The sequence below is a fragment of the Neolamprologus brichardi genome, chromosome 13 (assembly GCF_056152115.1).
Source record: "Neolamprologus brichardi isolate AB-2024 chromosome 13, ASM5615211v1, whole genome shotgun sequence".
NCBI lineage: Eukaryota > Metazoa > Chordata > Actinopteri > Cichliformes > Cichlidae > Neolamprologus > Neolamprologus brichardi.
The window spans coordinates 16,753,678-16,774,769 of record NC_142116.1 but is presented as its reverse complement, the minus strand read 5'-3'; the positions used below and the strand labels follow the sequence as shown (position 1 = coordinate 16,774,769).

General features: G+C 39.6%; 2 protein-coding genes across 4 annotated transcripts; both read left to right on the top strand.

Annotated features, from left to right (window-relative positions):
* Nucleotides 1–109: 109 nt before the first annotated feature.
* Nucleotides 110–3,769, top strand: mettl18 (methyltransferase 18, RPL3 N3-histidine). The gene is made up of 2 exons (XM_006807975.3): nucleotides 110–308; nucleotides 2,588–3,769. Exons 1-2 carry the CDS (start codon nucleotides 204–206, stop codon nucleotides 3,554–3,556), a joined length of 1,074 nt encoding a protein of 357 aa, XP_006808038.2. The 5' UTR covers nucleotides 110–203; the 3' UTR covers nucleotides 3,557–3,769.
* A 4,929-nt stretch (nucleotides 3,770–8,698) lies between these two features.
* On the top strand, nucleotides 8,699–20,201 carry sufu (suppressor of fused homolog (Drosophila)). 3 transcript variants are annotated; one of them, XM_087850242.1, is made up of 13 exons: nucleotides 8,699–8,723; nucleotides 9,493–9,669; nucleotides 10,017–10,151; nucleotides 10,422–10,558; nucleotides 12,752–12,894; nucleotides 13,824–13,909; nucleotides 14,401–14,473; nucleotides 15,652–15,808; nucleotides 15,915–16,017; nucleotides 16,427–16,561; nucleotides 18,379–18,517; nucleotides 18,601–18,669; nucleotides 18,767–20,201. In XM_087850242.1, exons 2-13 carry the CDS (start codon nucleotides 9,521–9,523, stop codon nucleotides 18,854–18,856), a joined length of 1,416 nt encoding a protein of 471 aa, XP_087706368.1. In that variant the 5' UTR covers nucleotides 8,699–8,723; nucleotides 9,493–9,520; the 3' UTR covers nucleotides 18,857–20,201. The 3 variants fall into 3 exon arrangements, with proteins under 3 accessions (XP_087706368.1, XP_006808037.1, XP_006808034.1); XM_006807974.3 differs by lacking the exon at nucleotides 8,699–8,723 and having other exon boundaries at nucleotides 9,315–9,669; nucleotides 15,655–15,808; XM_006807971.3 differs by lacking the exon at nucleotides 8,699–8,723 and having other exon boundaries at nucleotides 9,315–9,669.
* The last annotated feature ends 891 nt before the right edge of the window (nucleotides 20,202–21,092 follow it).

The window sequence follows — 21,092 nt, the reverse complement described above, 5'->3', positions numbered from 1 at the left end:
AACTGAAATATAACATATAGCATAACTGGTGGTGGGGGGGGGGGGGGGGGGGGTCTCAGACTTTTGGGACATGTAGTTTTTTTTATCTATAGCAGCCTTGCTAGCTACGCATGCCATGTTGAGCCAGCCTTCGGTAGAACCTGTGTGAAACTGTGATACAAATCTTCTATCCTCAAACTTAGTGAACAGTGGTGTCAGTCAGCATGTCGTTTTGTTTTAACTTCGACCTTCCAGCACAAACAACAGACCCCGGAGACGTGGGTGGAAATGAATTGCAGCACGGAAATAAAGATCATGCTGTCGTATCTGTGAGTAACATTAGCTTACCTATGATGTGTCATAGCTTAAGTTACTCAGAGTACTCTAAGTACCGCCGCGTAACTAGTAATAGCAGAAGTGACGTTCAAGCTCGCAATTGCGGTGCTGTAAAGCAAGTTTAGACTTGGACCCTCTGCGAGAGTGTGGGAATAACATTTATGGCTGCAGGCAGAAAATTTACAAAGCCTCAGAAATGTATCTGTCTGTCATAAATGCCTTTATGTAAGTAGTAACAACAGCACTGCTTTCCTATTCGTTTCCTATTCTTTCCCATTATTTGTGATCCTTTGATAAAAATATCAAAGGATCACAAATAAGCCCGGGGCAACATCGAAAGAGCAAAAATAATAAGGTTCTTGAACATTATAGTTTATTTTTTGACTGTGGAAAATCATCTGTAATAAAGCAATTGACTACAAGTACAGCAGACAAAATCTGCCTAGGTTTGCCTACATTTCAGTATATTCTGTGATCTGTACATTAGAATGGATTACATCTAAACACGTGAATAAATATTTAAAAGCTGATATGAAAAAATATTGATTAAAAATACATCAAGTTTACTGCTAAAAAGGATAAATAATTCCTAAAGTCTTTAAGTAGAAAAATGAGAAGTGTTTTGTGCAACATTTATGTAATGTAGACTAAATAATTTAGATTTTAAAAAAAACAAACAAACAAGCAAATAGAAGCTTTTTTTTTCGCCAGCTCTGTCAAAATTATATTTAGATAAGACTTAACATTAAATCAAAGTGTAGATTAGTCCAAAAACAATTGTGAAGATAAACGTATAGAGGGGCTTCAGTGTAATGGTTAGCGCATTCCCTTAACAAACCAAAGGTTGGTGGTTTGATTCCAGTGAAATGCACAAATCCTCTTTGGGGTTACAAGTAAAAACATCCCACAGAAAAAGAAGCCAAATCAAACATGCAGCCCTAAACTCTGCGGCGACCCCTTGTGACGAGGGAGCAGCCAAAGTTAGCTTTAATTTGTAAAGATAAACCTGTCTTATGTTAAAGGGGACAAAGGTAAAAATCCATCCTCACTAAAGCACATGCTGTTCAATTAAATGATGCTGTAAATTCTGACCGTATGAGCTTCAAAAAAGCAATAAAAATTTAATTTTGTGTGCATCCACTAGAGAGCGTAGGCTGTTAACATCTGCTTGTTAACATTACAGGATAAGGTATGTTAAAGCAGAAACAATCCAAACTGTTAAAGTACTGTGTGCTTTGTTATTGTTATGTATGACACCAAACTTCTGAGGTATGCAACAAACTTTACTGGCATTTAAATCTAAACTGTTCGGCTCTACTGAGTTTGACTACATGAGCATTTACACCTACCAGTCCAGAGAAGCAAACGTCATTTCAGTCACGGTGACTCACATGGCTGATGCATAACATTCTCATGTTTGAGTGATTTATCAGTCAACTGACCTTTTACATCATTATTACAAGAAAACAAATCACAGTGGTAAAAGCATACTATACCTGGTATGTACACGCAGAATTGAGTAAATCTTTGTTACAACATTTGAATAGACTAATTAACTTTAAACCAAACAACAGGCTTTTATGTTTTAATAACTGACATTGTTGCGTTTTATAGGTCCCAAAGAAGATTTCGCAACATTTATGTGCAGATGTTAGCCATTCTTACAGTAACATCAAGCCATCCCCCATTTTCAGTGTAACTATCAAAGCGGTTTTAACATCACCACTAGTTATGACATATTTCCATCTTTTTTCCTGCATTCCCCACTTCATCCATCCATATTTTGCTTGAAGCAGGGTTGTGGAGCAGCTGGAGCCTATCCCAGCTTCACCAGGGCAGGAGGAAGGGTGCGTTGTGGAGAGGCTACCATTCTCTTACAAGACTAACATAGAAAGAAAAAAAAACACGCGTGCTTGTTTTTACACCTACAGCAAAATTTATAATCGCCTATTAACCTAACATAAAAGTCCACACAAAGCCATGTGTGTGGAGTTTCAAACCCAGGACTTTCTTGCTGTGAGACAACAGGAAGACAGTTAACCACCACACCACTGTGCCGCCTGTGCTCCACTTCAGAAAACGAAAAACGTTAGAACACTACATACCAAAATATTTGTTACTCATTAACACTAACTTTAATAAATAAAGCTGTGTTTTTGTGAAAGGATAACGGAAAACTCTTGCTTATGTCACAACATGTGACCATCACCCACATACATTGCTGAGGCGAGTGGTTTTATTATCAACTGTGCATACTGCTTTCTGTTTGCAGGTAGAGGACGGCCCCAAACCAGCACAACCAGTAAAAGAGGCCAGCGAGCACTTTCTGCCATCCGATCCACAGTTCCTCCTTATGGATGGCGTCTTTGAAACGGTTACAGTTGGAACTCTTCCTCCTCTGCACTTCCTCAATGAGACCATTTTTGAGAAGACTGCCTCAGAGAGAGAGGACAGAGAAAAAATTCTTTCACGCACAGCGGAGCAGAAGTCTGACCTCATCTCTGGTGTGTACGAGGGAGGGCTGAAGGTGTGGGAGTGCACGTATGACCTTCTGGAGTTGATTGAGAAAGATGGAGAGACCTTTGGGGGGAAGGCGGTTTTGGATTTGGGCTGTGGCGCAGGGCTGCTGGGAATACTGGCTCTGAAGAGGGGAGCCAGTCAGGTCCACTTCCAAGATTATAACAGTACAGTCATTGAACAGCTCACAGTGCCAAATGTAATGCTAAACTGCCAAGAGGATGATGAAGTAGACAGTGAAGATGACAAAGAAGGGAGTGGAAAGGAAAAAATGAAGGAGAAAGATGGTTCTAAAAAGAAGGCGAAAGGGCAGAAGGAGATCACAGAAAACAGCCCACCTCCTAAAAAACAAGCCATAGACTTAGCCCAGCAACCATTACTAACCAGGTGTCATTTTTACTCTGGTGACTGGAGCACATTTCTCGCTTTGGTTCTAAAGGCAGATCCACCACCCAAATATGATCTTATATTCACATCAGAGACTATCTACAACACTGCGTACTACCCTGCTCTACACGAGACCCTGCACAAACTGCTGGCACCAGATGGTCTGGTCTACCTTGCCACCAAATCCCACTACTTTGGTGTAGGTGGTGGACTACATCTCTTTGAAACATTTGTGGAGCAGAGGAATGTTTTCTCTGTGGATCGTCTGTGGGATGGAGAAGAAGGACTTCAGAGACATGTAGTAGTACTGCGTTTTAAAAAGTCAAAGGACGCTTGAGTAAGGAATGTCAGGAACTCATTGGTTTTTATCTGTAATTGATTTATTGATGAAAAACTGAATGAAAATAAAAAATAGAGCAAGGGTATTGCTTGATTATTGTGTGCAGTCCTGAATCAGCCAGCTGTGTCGTTATGACTCCTGTCTTTATTTTGGTATGTTAAAACTGCCGTGGTTAAACAAGGAAAAGCTGCAATAAAAACACACTCTTGGCTCATATTTGCTCTTTTGTTACCTACACCTTCTTTCACTTCCTATATCGAAATTTGAATATGTCTGCCAGTAACTGAAGTGCAGTTGAAAGGGGCTGTTACAGGTCTTTAGATGCATGGAGAGGAAAGAAAGGAAATGGGCTCAGTGACCTTTGCGAGTGATTTCCCCAGTGTTCAAACACCAGCATGAAAGCCAGGCTTGTTTCTGAAGTCCAGCACAAAATGTCAATTGCAACTTATCCCACCAGCCCAAGGATGTAGTTTGAAAGTGGATTCTGGAGTCACTGAACATCAATGGTGGGACTCTATGGGGTCTCTGTAGCTCTTATTCTACTGGTTTCCTTTCAGTGAAGTTCACTACATAATCTGGCAACAGTGCAAAATTTAAAAAAAAAAAACATTTTTGAAAATGTCTACACATATGCCTATGCAGGAAGTATGGGCAAATATCCATCCAAAATCAAGAAAGGGAATTTTGCTGTAATTTTTCCATCTCCGTGTGGAATCCCCTTTTTGTCCAGCTCAAGGAAATCCGTCTACTTTTTTCGAATAGGGCTTTTTTTCTGGGGAAGTATGCCTCAAGTCCAGACCAGTTTCTCGCATTTGAGGTGACTACATAAGAGGATGAGGAAGTCAGAGGGTTTTCACAGGGTCACTCGGCAATGAAACTGAATAACACTGCCTGATGTGTTGTTCTGAAATTGTCGTTTTAGCCTGCCGACCCGGTCTCAACCGTGTGACTAAATACAACCTGTACGTGTGCCGTGTTTGACTATGATCGGAAAACAAACAAAGGTTCTTTTACAATACAGCCCTATCAGACCCCACCTGAATAAATGACTCCAGCTACACAAACATTCTCAAGAATCTATCTCATCCTAAACATACCCGTGACGTCAGCACTGAAGAGACCCGCTGATAAAATAATATTTAGCAAAGATTAAGAAAAAACTTTTAGGAAACATAATGTCACCAGCTCTAACATGACTGTGCATTTCAACGCCCACAGTGTGTGGACAGAATTTCCAGCAGCTTATTATGTAAATATACTGTAGTGTTAAACCCTATTTCACTCAGAGAAACATAAAATACACCAAACATGGTTTCTGTTTGCATATGCCTGGCCAGCAAACTTCCACTGTGTCCGCTTCGTCATCGTCTCTCATCTTGACAGCTGTTCAGGGCCTGTGGGGGAATTCCTGGCCCCTCCAGTAGACACAGCCTTTCCCCTGCTTACTTTATGGGAACAAGGGGGCAGGGCAAGTCAGATGGTTTTCCTCAGAAACTATTATGTGTTGATTCACTGTGAGGGGGCGTGTTTTACACTCCCACTGCTTCCTTCTTACTGGGAAGTGACTGTCGGGCTTACCGTACAGAGGGAGTGTATGAAAAACAGAGAGGAGGGAGGCTGATGGGTGATGTGAAAGGTGGCAAGATATTTAAGTGCTTCTTTCTGTGAATGTCAGACAGTGTGCTGCATCCATCCCTGGGACCTGGAGGACATTGGGGAGCGAGCAGAATGTGCAGGTGATTTGAGGAGGAATGTATATTTGCCGAGTTTGAAGAAGCCTGCTGCTTTCTTTCTGGTGAGATGGGACTGCGAAAGTGTGTTGTTTTTAAAGCTTGACTATGAAATAATCCTGGGAGGCTTTTATGAGGAGGTTTGTTTATGACATAACCAGGATCAGGAAAGGAAATCAATGAAACCAAGGTAAGTATATTAAAAGAAAACTCTCAGTATGGTCAAATCGAGTGTGTGGTTTTCAAAAAGCTTATACAAAATGACATGTTTTTTGGGTGTGTGGGGGGGTTGAACATTTTTTAACTAGGTCAAAGAAATACTAACTTCTTCATTCTTTGAGCAAAAAGCAAATGAAGGCTTTTAAACCTGCCATACTGTGAAAATTTTTTGATGTAGACTTTGAAGAAACAGTTAATGATCTCATAGGGGATTGGCCTTGTCTAGTGATAGGCCGTAGAACCGGTTGTTTCCCAGTCCAACTGCCGGAAAGATATGAGTTTCCTGAACATACTCAGGTGTGGCCTTCCTTCGAAAGTTCATCGTGCTGTACTGTACCTTAAAAGAATGCGCCATCATAATGGATAAACTGCAGTGATTGAGATAACACAGACAAATTATCTTCACTGTATCTTCACTGTCAACATTGACTCCAGGCCTTGAATGAGGTGTGGGGTAGTGGTGGTGGGGGGTTTCTTTCTTTTTCTCTTGTTAAATAAAAGAGGCGAATCTATCACAGTCAGTTAATATCATACTTACTTTGCAGGGTTCAAAGATACGTCGACTAACTTTATGTCACTAATCACACAGTCCTAAAGCGCGTTTACTGGGAGTGTACTGCTGTAACTGATGAGTCATTTCATGCCTTGACCAGAGCACTATCACCACCATCTGATTCAGTGCTTCCAGTGGACTGACTTGCATTTCAGTAGTTTTGAAGCATTTCCAGGAACACAGATGAAAAAAAGAAACCAGTTGGATTGCTCAAATGATCCTGAAACTCTCCATATGTTCTCTAATCACAGAATCGTTTCTGTTCTTTGGAACTTGTTTCCCACTTTACTTTCATTTTCAACACCTCTTAACCACTGCAAATTAACAGCATTTTTTTTTTCAACGACTTCATACACCACTTTGTTAAGCAAATGTTAAATGTGACTAATCCCTTCAGTTGCCACAGTAATGACCTATTGCTCAATCTTACTCTGAAAGAAGTACAGCTGACGTTATCATTTCATCATTACCCAGCCTTTCTTCAGAAATTGGGATCGGTAACCTAACCCCAACATGCTTCTCAACATGTGTCACTTAACTGCAGCCCACATTTATTGTGAAGTTTTTAGAGTTTACTAATTTTATTATTCTTATAGTTGGCTTTTTTTTTTCATTATTTAATGGGAGATTTAATGAAATGTGAAAAGAGTTAGTATTGAAGTATGAGCTGTGTAAATCAATAAAGCCATTAAAGGATCCAGAAGTGCCCGAAGAACAGATTTTAATGTGTGCTCTACTATGAGAACTGAATTCCATAGATGGTGACATCTTCAGGTGTCATCTATGGGCTCAGTTCTTCTGGCATGGTACTAGTTTGTCAGCCGTACTGCGCAGCACCAGAATGCCGAAGTTACCACTGTGTGAAATCAATAAAATAATGCTTGGTGTTAAGTTTGTATGGAGATTTCTGTGAATGAGGAGTTAATTTTTAATTGCACATATTATTGTTGTGAATAAAGCATAAATTTTTAAATGACTAATGTGTTTCTCAGTATTATTATAAAGTGTCATTATGTATTGTTAATAAACCCAATCAAAAGGCAACCATATTTGTGGGGATTTTATTAATTATTAGCAATTTTTTAAAAAGGAAATATTATGGTAAAAAGTACATCAGAAAGTTCAAGAGCTGCTCTGCCATGTATTTAATGCTGACATAATTTTACCAGCTCTTGCAGCATTTCGGCATTATTAAGCTATAGCCATGTTAAAGTTAAAAATGTTAAACACACACACACACACACATATATATGTGTGTATATATATGTGTGTGTGCTGCAAGAGCTGGTAAAAGTATGTCAGTATTAAATATGTGCTTTCTTTTTGACTTAATTAATCGGTAATGTAAGTTTTGCCTTCAGTGCAAAAATCTGACGTATAACTTACAAAACACCACGTTTTTGTATAGTCATTCAGGACGGGAATACTCACCTACATATATTGTAGTTGAGTATTATAAACCAGAACAGGTTTAAAGCAACTCATTTCTTGTATCAGCGTTGGCAACTCAAGTTAAATTAAGCAGTGTAGTGTTACACTTGGTGGGAATGAAAGACGTATGCAATTTCTATAATACTGTTATCACTAAATGGCATTATGATGTGGGTCTTTGTAACCAGCACTGAAACAGTAAATATCAAGTGAATCATCATGCTCACAGGGCTGCCACATCATTACATCTAAGCTACATTCAAAATGAAAGTGTATTAGCTATCTTTTCCTCTTCTTATCTACGCCCCACATAAACCATGCCCCCTTTTGTTAATGCACCGTCCTTTTTAGTTTTAATTTGTGCCATTTGCAGTGGAGGCGTTCTCTCAAAACAGCTCCCAGATGTGTCTCTGAAAGTCAGTCTGGAAAAAGCCATACACTGTACACAAAGTCTTTTGATAATGTCTGGAAGCGTCACGACAGGACAATACATCATTTCCAACCTCACCTAAGAAATCTCCCATTTTGGTGTGTGTGTGTGGGGGGGTGGGGGTGGGGGGGGGGTGGGGTAGTTGTCCTTCAGGCTATACTCTTTTCTGGGACTTGTGCCACAATGGTTACAAATTTCACTTGGATAAACAGCATCACAGGATACAGTTCTTTAGGTTGTTATATAATATATAGCAGTAGTTACAAGTGTGCCACTGCATGTGTAGACTAAAGTGTGTAATAAGGCACAAAGAACATATGTGCAAAACAAGGTTGCCACCTCTTAGTGATGAGGAATCTTATATACAGCATTACTATGCTGTAACACTGTGTTTTGCTATTGCTATTCATGCATTCACTCTATTGAAAGAAATGCTTGTGTAGTAAACTTAGGGTCTCTTAAGAAACGTAATAGCTCTTTGGATTCATACTTTTTTCTAAAACAAATAATACTTCCCTTCCTTCTTGTTATCATTCATTTAGAATCCAGGAAAGCTTCTGCAATGAGAAAAATCTTGAATAATCTTTGATTACTATTCACTGTTTGCATTTTTATTCAAAACATGGAACACACAGTGTAGTGTCTTAGTGACTGCTCAGTCATGGTCACATCTTGACTTGTTGACCTTTTCAAAGGAATAACGTTTCAGGCTGGTTTTGATTGAATTCTCTGACTCTAACTGATAAAGTAAATACTTTGTCTAAACAGTGGGTGGATGGTTATTGCATGGGAGTAAAGCGAGTAAGTACTTTAAACAAGTAAGTTGATTTTAAAGGCATGTCAGTATTTCTATTATATGATATGTTTTACCTTACACAAAGCTAATTACTTTTGGAGGCTATCATTTTAAAGGACATACAGATTAAACTGTAAAAAAACAAAAAAGAAAAATTTCCATTTCCATTTAACACATTTAACTGCAAGTGAAAAAAAAAATCAAAAATTTAATGCAAGACTTTTTACAAGGAAATAATTTAACAAGTAACAGACAGTACATACTCTATTTGAAAGATTTTTTTTTGCTGGTTATATTCTGTACATACACGTCACACGGGAGTTAAAAGATTTTTTTCTCAGCAATGTTTTTGAAAGAGTTTCTACTTTTTTGTTGGCTGTTTTTTGTTTTTTTGTCTTTTTAACATCCTAGCCATAATTTGCCTACTTAAAAACGTTAATACCCCAACCCTGAAAGTGCATGTCCCCTTAACTATTTGATAAGCATCATTTCAGCCAATTACATTTATCCACAATTTCACACAACCGTTATCTTTATTTTCATTGGCTACAATTTGCTGCCAGTCACTGACGCAATGGCCTTTCGCCAACCAATGGTAAGGTAGTTTCTTTGTAAAGGATGAGCAACAGGCGACTACCGAGTGGGGCAACAGAAAAGAGTTTATCGTTTGTTATTACACAGCAGTACTTGTCTGAAGCTTTTATGGTTTAGTTTAGCCTAATTCTGAACAAGCGGTAGTTGCCAACGGTAACGGTATATACGTTGTTTCTATAGAGTAACCCGGTTTATTCGAGGTCGTGGCATGGATGAGGTACGGCCTACCAGTGGTGCACAAGCCCACGGGCTGGTGCCGCTGTTTCCTCCTGGGCTGCAGGCTATCTATGGGGAATGTCGGCGACTTTATCCCGAGCAGGCAAACCCGCTTCAAGTAACAGCTATTGTAAAATATTGGTAAGTAACCCATGTTGCTGTTGCTTGTCTGACATGCGTGCGGGCATTATATTTGTACAATATATTTAATATAATAATGGCTAAATATTAGCCTAGAACTAGCTTAGCTTCCAAGCTAACATTGTAGCTAACCCAACATCCAGAAGCCATACTGTAGTTACTGTTATTCGGAAAGTTTGAGAATGTCTCTTCTAAGCCATACTGGCTTAAATCCAGCTTTTGAAATGTCTCTCACTACGTTTATACGTATAAACGACTTCCATTGTAACCCAGATGTCTTTACATTGGGGTGTCTACTCACAACAATAACAAAACTGTACATGGTTCTCATTCTTTGCTTCTCATAGGCTCGGTGGACCAGATCCGTTAGACTACATCAGTATGTATAGAAATGTAGGCTGTCCAGCTCAGGACGTCCAGGAGCATTGGCACTATGTGAGCTTTGGACTCAGTGACCTGTATGGGGATAACCGTGTTCATGAGTAAGTACTGTGTCAGTAACACAAATCTTGGTTTTTAAACGCCCCTCTGTGTGACCGTTTGTTGAATGTGGGAAGTCATTTTGACCCATACAATATTTTAGTTATCAGCCCTTTACTAAATGTCCCCTCCTGACCAACTGTGAACTCTGAATATTTCGTTCATCTCAATAAGTATTTGGCTTTTCACAGCCCTCATGTATATACAAATAACACAAAAGTATAAGTGCTGACATTTTGTCAGTCCATTTTCTCATAAAGTTTGTTTGTCAGATTTACAGGGCCAGATGGACCAAGTGGGTTTGGCTTTGAGCTCACTTTTAGACTCAAAAGAGAGGTGGGGGAGACTGCACCTCCAACATGGCCAGCTGAGCTAATGCAAGGTTTGGCTCGCTATGTCTTCCAGTCAGGTAAGGGCACAAAGCAGTTTTGCAATTTATAAAAATGTTTGCATGGATAAAGGTCATATTGAAAGACAATCAAACAAAAGAATTGGAAGAGGTCAAAAACTTTATTGTGGGTAGTTTTGCAGCAAAAATATTTGTAGTAGTGCAGTAGTACAGGGCTGATACAAGAGACAACCATTCATTTCATGCTAACATTCATGCTTAGGGCACCACCATGCTGCCATCTTAAACAACAGAAACAAACTGTATTACGTTGTGATAATTCATCAAATTGAATGCCTTTCAGACTAAAAAGAAATTTATTTTCATAAATAAATTTTGTTTTATTTTTGTTGATTTAAACATTGTATGGAAAATAACTCAATACTCAGCAAAAGACTGGTTAAGTGGTTAAAAAAAATAAATAGATTGTTGTACTGTGATGTCATAATTTTATGTTGACGTGGGTGCTGTCTTTTGGGATGTCTTCTCCATTCATAGAGCACCAGGTGTCACTCAAAGAGAATGGGAATAACGTTACTGTTATACTATTCCTTTCACTATTACCATATCTCAAACCAGTGTAGCGTCTGTGGGAGATTTTTAGACTGATGTGTTTCGCCTCTTTCAGACATGCATACCCTTCCGTTAATCTGATAGCGTCATGTTGGCTTCATATATGAATGTGCACCCTGGTCAGTTCGCCATGAAGATTGAAACTGCAGGCTTACTGCAGATCAAGTTAAGTTTATGTATTGTAAACATGACACAGTCTAAATTGTGAGGTGCATTAACACGCACAAGGTTATGACTGTGCATGTCGCTGCAGTTAATACCTTTTAGAACTTTCAGCAAAGATCAAAACATAAATTTTTGTTGCATTTTTGCTACATCCTATCTAGATGATACATTTCTGGTCAGATCAATGTGCAAGAGTTTGAAATAGCCGCTATAGCCTTGTACAGTGGACAAAGAGCAAAGATGGCTGGAACTGAAACACCAACCTTTCACTTGCCACTGCACTGTGGGGCTGATATCATGGTTCTCTTATTACTGATCTGAATAAACAGTGTCAAGACAGCCACTGAAACAGAAAGGTAAAGTTATTCCCGAAAGAGGGGATAGCTTGTTAAAAGAAATGCATATCATGCCTCTAGCAGTGTTCCAGAGATTTGAAGAATCTACGCAATGGTGCACTGATACTGGTCGGTGGCACATGGTGGCCTAAAATCTGACCAAGACACTTTGCTGTTTTGTTTTGTTTTTGTTTTGTTTTTTTCCATTTTGCAGCCATCTGTAAATTCTTGGTCATTCACTTAAAAAATTGTAACACAGTGTACTTATTTGTCACGGTTTGTTTGCGGTCTAGCAAATGATTTAACTGCAAAATTTTAATGTGATAACTCTCTATTGGCCAAGCAAAAACATGGTGGTGTGCCAAAGAATGTGTTCTTTGTAAAGGTAGCTTGAAATCCCAGTGATGCATGTAAACAAGCTTAACTAGAGGAGTCTGCTCTGGGCATCATTTATGTGTGTTGTAGCTCTGGGTATTGAAAGGACATCTAATTTCCCTTTTGTTATCTTTTGCTGTTTTTAGTAGGATTGTTTTCACAAGTTACAAACAAGACAGTTGTGGTAGTGTGAATATATGTACTCTGCATGGGTGTATACACTGTTGCTAAGCTCCTTTGAATCCAAAACTTGTGTAAATAATGTAATTCGATAGACAAGAAGGGAGCATGCAGAAAGAGAAGACTTTTTACTCCAGACTCACCTCTACTCAGTCCTTCTCTGCTTTCCAGCTGGGGTCAATTTGTGTGTGGGTGGGCTAGGCCCCTAAGCTAAACGAATGCTGATTCCTGGCCATCTACCCCCCTCTCGTTTCTCCTGAAGCAAGTCTGGCGTGGGCGCGTGTTACCTCGCAAACAGTCAGATTAGCTTCGACGGAAAAGTAGTTTTTATGGTTTTCTTTCCATATTTGGGTCTCATTTTGACTGTTTTTCCTCTTACTCACGCTACCTCTTTTTCTGATCTGCCTCCCCTCTTCTCATGTTGCTGGACCATTCCGTCAACGTTTATGTACAGTCAGATGATGAAATGTAGGAAAGTAAGATTGTTTGAGCAGCCATGACAGGGTGTCTGCTAGACAAATTATAATCCCATGATTTGTTATTATTTTAAAAAAATAATGTATTTTTTTTCTCTCCACTCATGCAGAAAACACATTTTGTAGTGGTGACCATGTATCGTGGCACAGTCCACTAGACAACAGTGAATCTCGTATCCAGCATATGTTGCTTACAGAAGACCCACAGATGCAACCGGTTCAGACGCCATTTGGCACAGTGAGTTTTCTCCAGGTGAGTTTTTAATGTCACTTGTCACTAGTGTAATCCACTTGACAGTAGGCTCAAAACGATTCTGTGTTGAGCTAATTAATGTAAGATTTGCGGTATTGCGTTTGTGTCTCTTTGAGTAGGTTTTTGCCTATGCTGGGTTATGCAACCTATGTAAAAATTGTGTTGTGAAGTCCTTCAAAAGTCCAACAGCAGAGGATAGTGGTGGCTGTAGCTCAGGGGGTAGAGCAGGTCATTTACTAATCGGAAGGTTGGTGGTTCGACTGACTATTCCAGTCTGCATGCCAAATACCCTTGGGCAAGATACTAACCTCAAGTTGCTCTCAGATGCATCGGATGGAAAATGAATGTCTGTGAATGTTAGCTAGAAAGCACTTTCATGTGCTTGTGTGAATGGGTGAATGAGGAAAGTTGTATAAAGGGCTTTGAGTGCTCAGGCAGAGTAGAAATGGGCTATATAAGAACCAGTCCATTTACATTTTACATAGCTTAATGTCGATGATGCTGTTCATGGCTCACATAGTTGTTGGCTTAAAAGTGGCAGCAGAGTTCAGTGTGAACAGGAGAAGCGCAGAAATCAACAATTTAAAAAAAGAAAAGCCACAGACAGGTGTCTACAATGGATGCTTTTTATTCTTTTGTTTTTTTAGCTGATATAACTGGGTTTTATGGCTGAAGGACCAACAACGAAGAGTAGCTTGTACCTGTAGTACCTGTTGTTTGCGACACTGCCCCCTTGTGATGGTAAACGGCTGCAACAGTTGACTGTAGGCAAATGAGGAGAGGAACACAATATCAAAAATCCATCTTGAGATGTCAGATATTATTTAGGCATTTATTCAATATTATGTAATGTTACCCAATATTAATAAAATAGGTATGGGGTGTTTTACAACAGTTGGTGTAAAAACCATAAAATTTGTGTCTCGTAGATTGTGGGAGTATGTACAGAGGAGCTGCAGGCGGCCCAACAGTGGAATGGACAGGGTATCCTGGAGCTGATGCGTGGAGTCAGAGTGTGAGTAGAACTGTGTAGCAGGTGATCTGGTCAAAACTAGTTTTACTTTTTATTCTGTTGCTTAGCTTGGATTTACACGTAGGTGTTGATTAGTCAAACCTGCGTGTCATTTTTGTGTAGAACTCTTATGAAAGTCATCATTTGAAGTGGAAAGCATAACTTGACTTAAGCATTACACACATATTTTTTCCCTTTTTAGTGCACTCCATATCTGGCAGATAAAATCTAAATGATTTACCTGCTCAGTCACAGTATTTTTCCTCTTGTTTTTCTGTCTTTCCTTTTTTTTTTACAGTTACCTGTAAATGGTCAATCATTGAACTTGTAGGAACTGAGTTGAATAGACACACCATTATGTGAATGCTGTTCAGTTTGAGTACATTGTGAGCAGCAAGTGAGGAGCATAGTTACTAGTTAATTTATTAACTTGGTGTGTTTAACTTGAAGTTAATGCTGACCTGAACTAATGGTGATGCTTTTCCTGTGCACAGAGCCGGTGGCCCCTGGCTAATCACTGACATGAGGAGAGGAGAGACCATTTTTGAAATTGATCCACAGCTACAAGTAAGTTTTACTCAATTCTGCACCATGTTGCTTTTATACAGTATGACATAAAGAGGCAGTTTTATGGTCTTTAATGATTTATTTATTTTGTGTTCTGTTTTTGGAAACATTTGTCATCGAAACTTAAGCATGATCAAAATCTACTGTTTTATATTTTTTTTAACTCTTCTATAAAGAGTTAAGCTTAGTGTGCCTCAAACGAAACCTGTTGCCACTATATAGAAGATTAGAACAAGTAGCACTGTCTTGTGTCCTGTGGCTCTAGAGCAGGGATGTCAAACTCATTGTTGGGTAGACTCTGGCCCCCCAGGCCTTATGTTTGACACGCCTTATCTACAGAAAGCATACAATAGGGTGTCAGCGGAGAAACTGTGGTACTGTGTCAGGTCGTCAGCAGAGGAGAAGAAGTATTTGAGGGTAGTGCAGGACATTTATGAAGACAATGAGACAGGAGTGAGGTGTGCGGTGTGCAGTAGGAGTGATAGATGGGTTCAAGAGACCCACTCTGTTGGTGGAGAGGTAGTGGCCCTAACAAAAAGACAAGAGGCTGAGCTGCAGGTAGGAGACCTGAAGATGCAAAGATTTTCTTTGAGCGTTATCAGAAATGAGCATATCCTATGAGCATTGGATTAGAAATGAGCATATCAGAGCAGCTTCAAGACAAAGTTCGTGAGGCAACGAGATGGTTTGGACATGTGCAGAGGAGGGATAGTGGATGTATTGAACAAAGGATTTTAAATATAGAGCTGGCAGGCAGTAGGAAAATGGGAAGACCACAGAGAAGGTTAATGGATGTAGTGAAGGAGGACATGCAGAGGGTTGGTGTGACAAAGGAAGATGCTAGTGATAGGGTGAGATGTTGGTAGATGGTCGTTGTGGCGGCCCCTAAAGGGAGCAGCCAAAATAAGTAGTAGTGGTTGAAAAGAAACCATTTGAAGAGCTAATTGGTCCTGGTCAATGATTTGTTGATATTGGAAGCAAAATCTTCTACAAAGCACTTTAAAGGGAACCTTTTCTTCATTAATATTATTGTTTTTGGTTTGTTTTGCTGTCACAAGTTTTATCACCTCTTTTTTGCCTGTAGATATTTATGCATCGTTTTCATTTCTGAAGAAGTTGACGTTGTGTTTTACGTGAGCTTGTGTTGACAATTTGTGTATATTTCTTGCCTATCTAAGCAGGAGAGAGTGGACCAGGGTATCGAGACAGAAGGCTCGAACCTGAGTGGGGTCAGCGCCAAGTGTGTGTGGGACGATCTGAGTCGGCCGCCAGAGGATGAGGAGGACAGCCGATCAATCTGCATTGGATCACAGCCACGCAGGCTCTCAGACAAAGGTATGCCAGCTTCCAAAGAAGCACATATGATAGATACTCAAGCTGAGCAGAAATGCCTAACCTAATGAAATAATACTTGTTTCTGTCTTTGTTTGTGGGCTGACAGACACAGAGCAGATCAGGGAGACTCTGAGAAAAGGACTGGAGTTTAACAGCAAAGCAGCCCTACCACCTATCAACAGCCAGAAACAGAGCCACGAGAGACCGCAGTGAGTGTTCCTCCTACACTCCAGCACTCACAATCTTAACATGGGTTCAGCTCAGCACAAGGGTTGCACCAGGATAACTCCCTCCCTCTTGTGCTGTGACTCAAATCCCCAGTGACATCTGAACTATCATCATCGTTCTTTCTTAGCTACCAGCATATTATGTTGCTGTGTTGCTATTCTGTTGCTGCTTTTCTGTGGAAGTTTGGGTCTTCTGCTGTATCAGGTAACTGCTTCATGAAAGGAGTTGCGAAATCTGTTTCTGTGCGTGTATGCGCACGCGCGTGTGTGTGCGCGTGAGCCAAAAAGCTGCCTTTTCCTTCTTAGTTGTTTTCTAACAGACTCATCAGTGAACATACCATTTTCTACTTCCTCACTAAGATTATTTTCTTCTTCTTTCTGTGTTTATCAGGAGTCGAAAGGACAGTTTGGAGAGTGAGAGCTCAGCAGCTATTGTTCCTCATGAGTTGGTCCGAACACGGCAGTTGGAGAGTGTCCATTTGAAATTCAACCAAGAGTCAGGCACACTGTTGCCCCTCTGCTTGCGGTAAAGCACCATTCTTCTTCTCCTACAACCGCTGGGCAAATGAACCCTTTCTGAATGTATGTGAGACCGAAAGGATACCCCAGATATTTATTTTGAACAGGTGTGGCCGAATATAATGGCATGTAGGACCACTAGTTCCTCAGGGGTGAATGAGGAGGTTTTCTGAAAGACACCCTAAAATATCAGTTGAACTTCCTCCCACATGTACTTTGATATCACTTCAAAGTCTGAAGAAAATAACAAGTTAGCTGCTTTTTAGTGGGCCTATTGTTATCATAAGTGAGCAGAATGTGAAACGGCTTAAAGTCGATATTAATGTTACCTGTAACATCAAAGAAGTGACATTCAGGAATTTAGTATTTGTTAACAGTGGACTGTTGGACGTAGACTCTGATCCTCTAGATTTGTCTAACATGTTTTGGTGTTTTTACATCTATTTTCTAGCTTTTCTTAAACAGAGAAGTCAACGAAGGTTATTAGTGTACATTGACAGAGCAACTGAATCAGTGCTGTCAACACAGCATGTGGAGCATGTCTGGTTTTCCTTCCTGCTCGCCTACACAGCGAGAAGTGTATCAAACAGCAGGAAGAGGATTTAGGACAAAGATAGTACATTAATACGGATTGGCAGATATAAATTCGATGTTAAAGTTACCTCCATATGTTCATGACAGTCACATGGTCTATAAATCAAATAACCATTTCAGCCATCTTACATTGAAGAGAAAAAAAATGTTAATCTTAAAATGAGAAAGAGAAGAGAGCCTGCACTTGGTGAAAGGAGTCCGTTATTGACAAAAAGAATGCAGCTATTGCCTCTAACGTGAGTTTTGGAATTCACAGTCCAGTAATATCTGGATTTGGTTTACTTTTTACTGGGGGTATACGTGACATTTATAGGAATTTGTATAACCAAAGAAAATGCCATTTAAGCGGACTATCCAGTTGAAAGTCTGCTTTGTACCATTTCCCTCTAATGCTGAAGTGACAAATGGCAAACTTGCAATAGCAAACAATAAGATCTCTGATATACTCTGTAACTTGTGGAATTTACAATCCGTCTGGATTTTTGTTTTTGGGGATGGGGGGCATAGGTGACATTTATAGGAATGTGTGTAACCAAACAAAATGCCAACTGAGCGGACTATCCAATAGGAAGTCTCTTTCCCACCAGTTTCAACTTGCTTTATTTTTAAACTAATTTTTAGGAGAGAACAAGCTTAGAGTTACTGTACAGAGAGAGCTCTGTGTAAAAGGAGGAGAAATGTGTTGAGAACACAGTGTTATGTCCCAGTTATGTGATACCGCAATGAAGGGCGATTATGTCATATTTCCTACAAACTGTCCTCTCTGATATTAATGAAACAAATCTTTTGGATCTTTTTTCTATTCCTCCCATTGAAGACTGCAGAACATAGTGTTTCTCTTAATTTAAATTCATTTAAATAATTAACTGACTTTAAATGTTTACGGTTATTTCTCTGAATTAGAAAGCGCTCAGCTCCTCAGCATCGACTAACAGATTTAGTTTAATTCTCGTGGTTATTTCAAGCGTTTTGACCTTGATTTATTATCTTCAACAGGTCAGTTCTTTAAGGCTTCCTCTGATGCAAAATGGCAAACTGCCTTTCCTCAGTCATCACAAAAAAATTGTTCAGAAGATAAAAGGTTAAAGCTTATAAATTTTAAACGCTTACTAGCAATTTTTTTATGACATCAGAAATCTTGTTTTATGGCAAACATAAATGAAAACAAACACAACTTATGAGTGTAATCATGTGGTTAGTTCATAATGGGTTGTGTTTGATCTTTTACAGGGGGCGGTTGCTCCACGGGAGACACTTCACATATAAAAGTATCAACGGAGACACGGCCATCACTTTTGTGTCTACAGGAGTTGAAGGTGCTTTTGCTACTGAAGAGCATCCCTATGCAGCCCATGGCCCCTGGCTTCAGGTACCCACACGGAAACTCTGACCTCTGGCTGTTGCGTTCCTGTTTAATGAGTTCATTTTCTAAATTCTCTTCTCCTTTCATAGATTTTGTTGACTGAAGAGTTTGTGGAGCAGATGCTCGGGGATTTACAGGAACTCAACACTCGTGATGAGGCAAGCAAAAACCCCTTGCAGGTTACCTTTTACTTTCAGTTTTAGGCACTGTGACTACATGCCTGGTATACCTTGCATGTGTTTTCTCTTTCTGCAGACAAAGTTGCCAAAGGAGTACAGCTGGCCAGAAAAGAAGCTAAAAATCTCTGTTCTACCAGACTCTGTGTTTGATAATCCACTCCAGTGAGACTGACACAGAGACACTTGCTCTTTTGAAAATGCCAAGAAAAAGACGTGTAAACATTTCCAGAGTGGATCAGAAACAGCAGACCTCCCTGGACTCTGAGAGGCTGTCAGAGCTTATAGATACGTTGTTCCCACTGTGGCTGGCCTCAACTGTTTCACTCCAAAAGATAATCTGAGGGATGAACTAAACATTTCTGACTGTTACCGCATTCTCAGACTAGCACCATTGTTTACAATATCTGTATGAGGCTTTTGAGACTATCAAACCAGCCAGTCCAGATGGTTGACCTGTTAGAACAATCCTGTTGGGCAAACTGGATGCTGTCAGTGCTCCAGGTAGTTCAAAATATACATCACTAATGTAGTTGAGCATACATCCTGTGATCTCCTGACATGCTGTCTAAAGCAATAACTGAGCAGCAGTTCTCAAAAACACTTCTATTTATTCCGGTGGCCTTCGAAAGAGAAGAAGAATAACCAGTTTAAACATTTTTTATCAGTGTTGTTTTTAAACTGAGCTGATATGTATAGTATTTACAAATGCTGGACATTTTTCTCTGATATGTTTGTGGTCACGCCAAAGTTTTAACCATTTCTGTCTCAAATGTTTCATGTTTCGGGAACACTAGTCTGACGGTTAATCATTATCTCATAGCCTGTTATTAACTGTCTCTTTTTAAGTACCTGGCAAATGCTGCAGGTATAACCACCTCGATCACTCCTCTGTGCCAAGATTATAACTCCAGTAATGGGTTAGGTTTGTTGAATGTGCCTCCTCCCCCCGTTTTCTCACACAACACCCATGTGTAGTGTCACTGTTGTAGATGTTAATAGACTGTAATCTGTGATCATGGCCTCCTCAAGTGCAGTTTCCAGTGCCTACATATATGTAACATATGATTTGGATCAGTGGACCTGTTTAAAAATGAGTAAACCTCCACAGTGCCTTTCCCTCCAGCCGAAGGGGGAAAAAAATCCCAACATATTTTCCGTTGATTGTCAATGCAGCCTGAAGCTCCTGGATTGTTTGGACACATCATTTTGAATCGAGGCCGCTGCATTCACTCCCTTTTTCTGATACTGTTACTTCACTCCATATTTATGCCAAAAAAGAAGACTACTTTTACTACAGCATTTTCCTACAGAAATGTACTCCATAAAACGTGATGTTACCGTTTTTGTTTTCTTTTTTTATTCAGAATGGCAAATAAAATTTAGATTTTTTTTGTACTGAATTTTTTAAGCACTATCTTATTGACTGAACTGGCTGATTGTAATCCCAAGTGCATTAAAGTGTGTATGTATGTATGTATTTACACAAATAAAGCTGGAACACTAATTCAGAAGTACTGTGGAACATTATTTTTGAATTTTTTTATTTTATTTTTTTCTATTTTATTGTGATTTCCTGTAATGTGCAAAACAACAGTATTACACTTTTTCTGAAAGGTATTAAGTAAATGTATTAAAATGTATTATTTGTGGCTATGTCTAGGTTTCGATTTTCAAACTTTCAGACTCCCAGAAGAGTAAAAAGCTCTGGTGGTCTACTTCAGGTGTGTCAAACGTGGATTGTGGGCCAGAATCAGAACTCCAAAGAGTCCAGTCTGTCCAATTAGGTGGGTTTGAAACTGATATCTTCAATTTGTCATTAAAATCTCATTCCTGGTTTGGAAGTGCCCGCATTAAAATGCATAGAAAGTATTAAAATCTTAATGCTTATAAAGTCTTGTTTTTTCTCATTAGGCAACATGAGGCCCGGGAGCTCAGCTGATTATATCACAAGTAGTCGGGATGGGATTCTTACTTCCAAATAAGCTTTACAGTCTGCTGTTATTAAAATATACTTTTAAATAGATTGTTAATATTTGTGCAAACTCATCTTAAGAAGTCTAATCTTATTAGTCAACCTAGGGCTGCCTCTGGCCCCCACGCTCACTTCATATTACACTTTTACAGGATGTCTGCGTCACTGCATAGTTTTAACACTCATCACTGTACATTTCACAACACTATGTCAGAAAAAAAGACTAAAATTTATTTATTTATTTTTTTTACCTAAAAAGAGTGACTAATTTGAAATCTACTCCACATTACCTTCCCATATTTTCCACTCTTTTCCTCCCCACATGCACCAACCCTGTCACGGGCCCCTGGGGGTGGGGGTGTCGGGCTCTGCTTTGTCCCAGCCATGGACTCTTCTGCTTCAAAGCATGAAGAGCCACACAAACGCCTCC

Coding starts and splice junctions, on each gene's coding strand:
- mettl18 (XM_006807975.3), top strand. CDS start 204: ATGTCGTTTTGTTTTAACTTCGACCTTCCAGCACAAACAACAGACCCC. Junction 309..2,587: donor AAGATCATGCTGTCGTATCT/GTGAGTAACATT, acceptor TTCTGTTTGCAG/GTAGAGGACGGCCCCAAACC.
- sufu (XM_087850242.1), top strand. CDS start 9,521: ATGGATGAGGTACGGCCTACCAGTGGTGCACAAGCCCACGGGCTGGTG. Junction 10,152..10,421: donor GGGGATAACCGTGTTCATGA/GTAAGTACTGTG, acceptor TTTGTTTGTCAG/ATTTACAGGGCCAGATGGAC. Junction 18,670..18,766: donor AACTCAACACTCGTGATGAG/GCAAGCAAAAAC, acceptor CTCTTTCTGCAG/ACAAAGTTGCCAAAGGAGTA.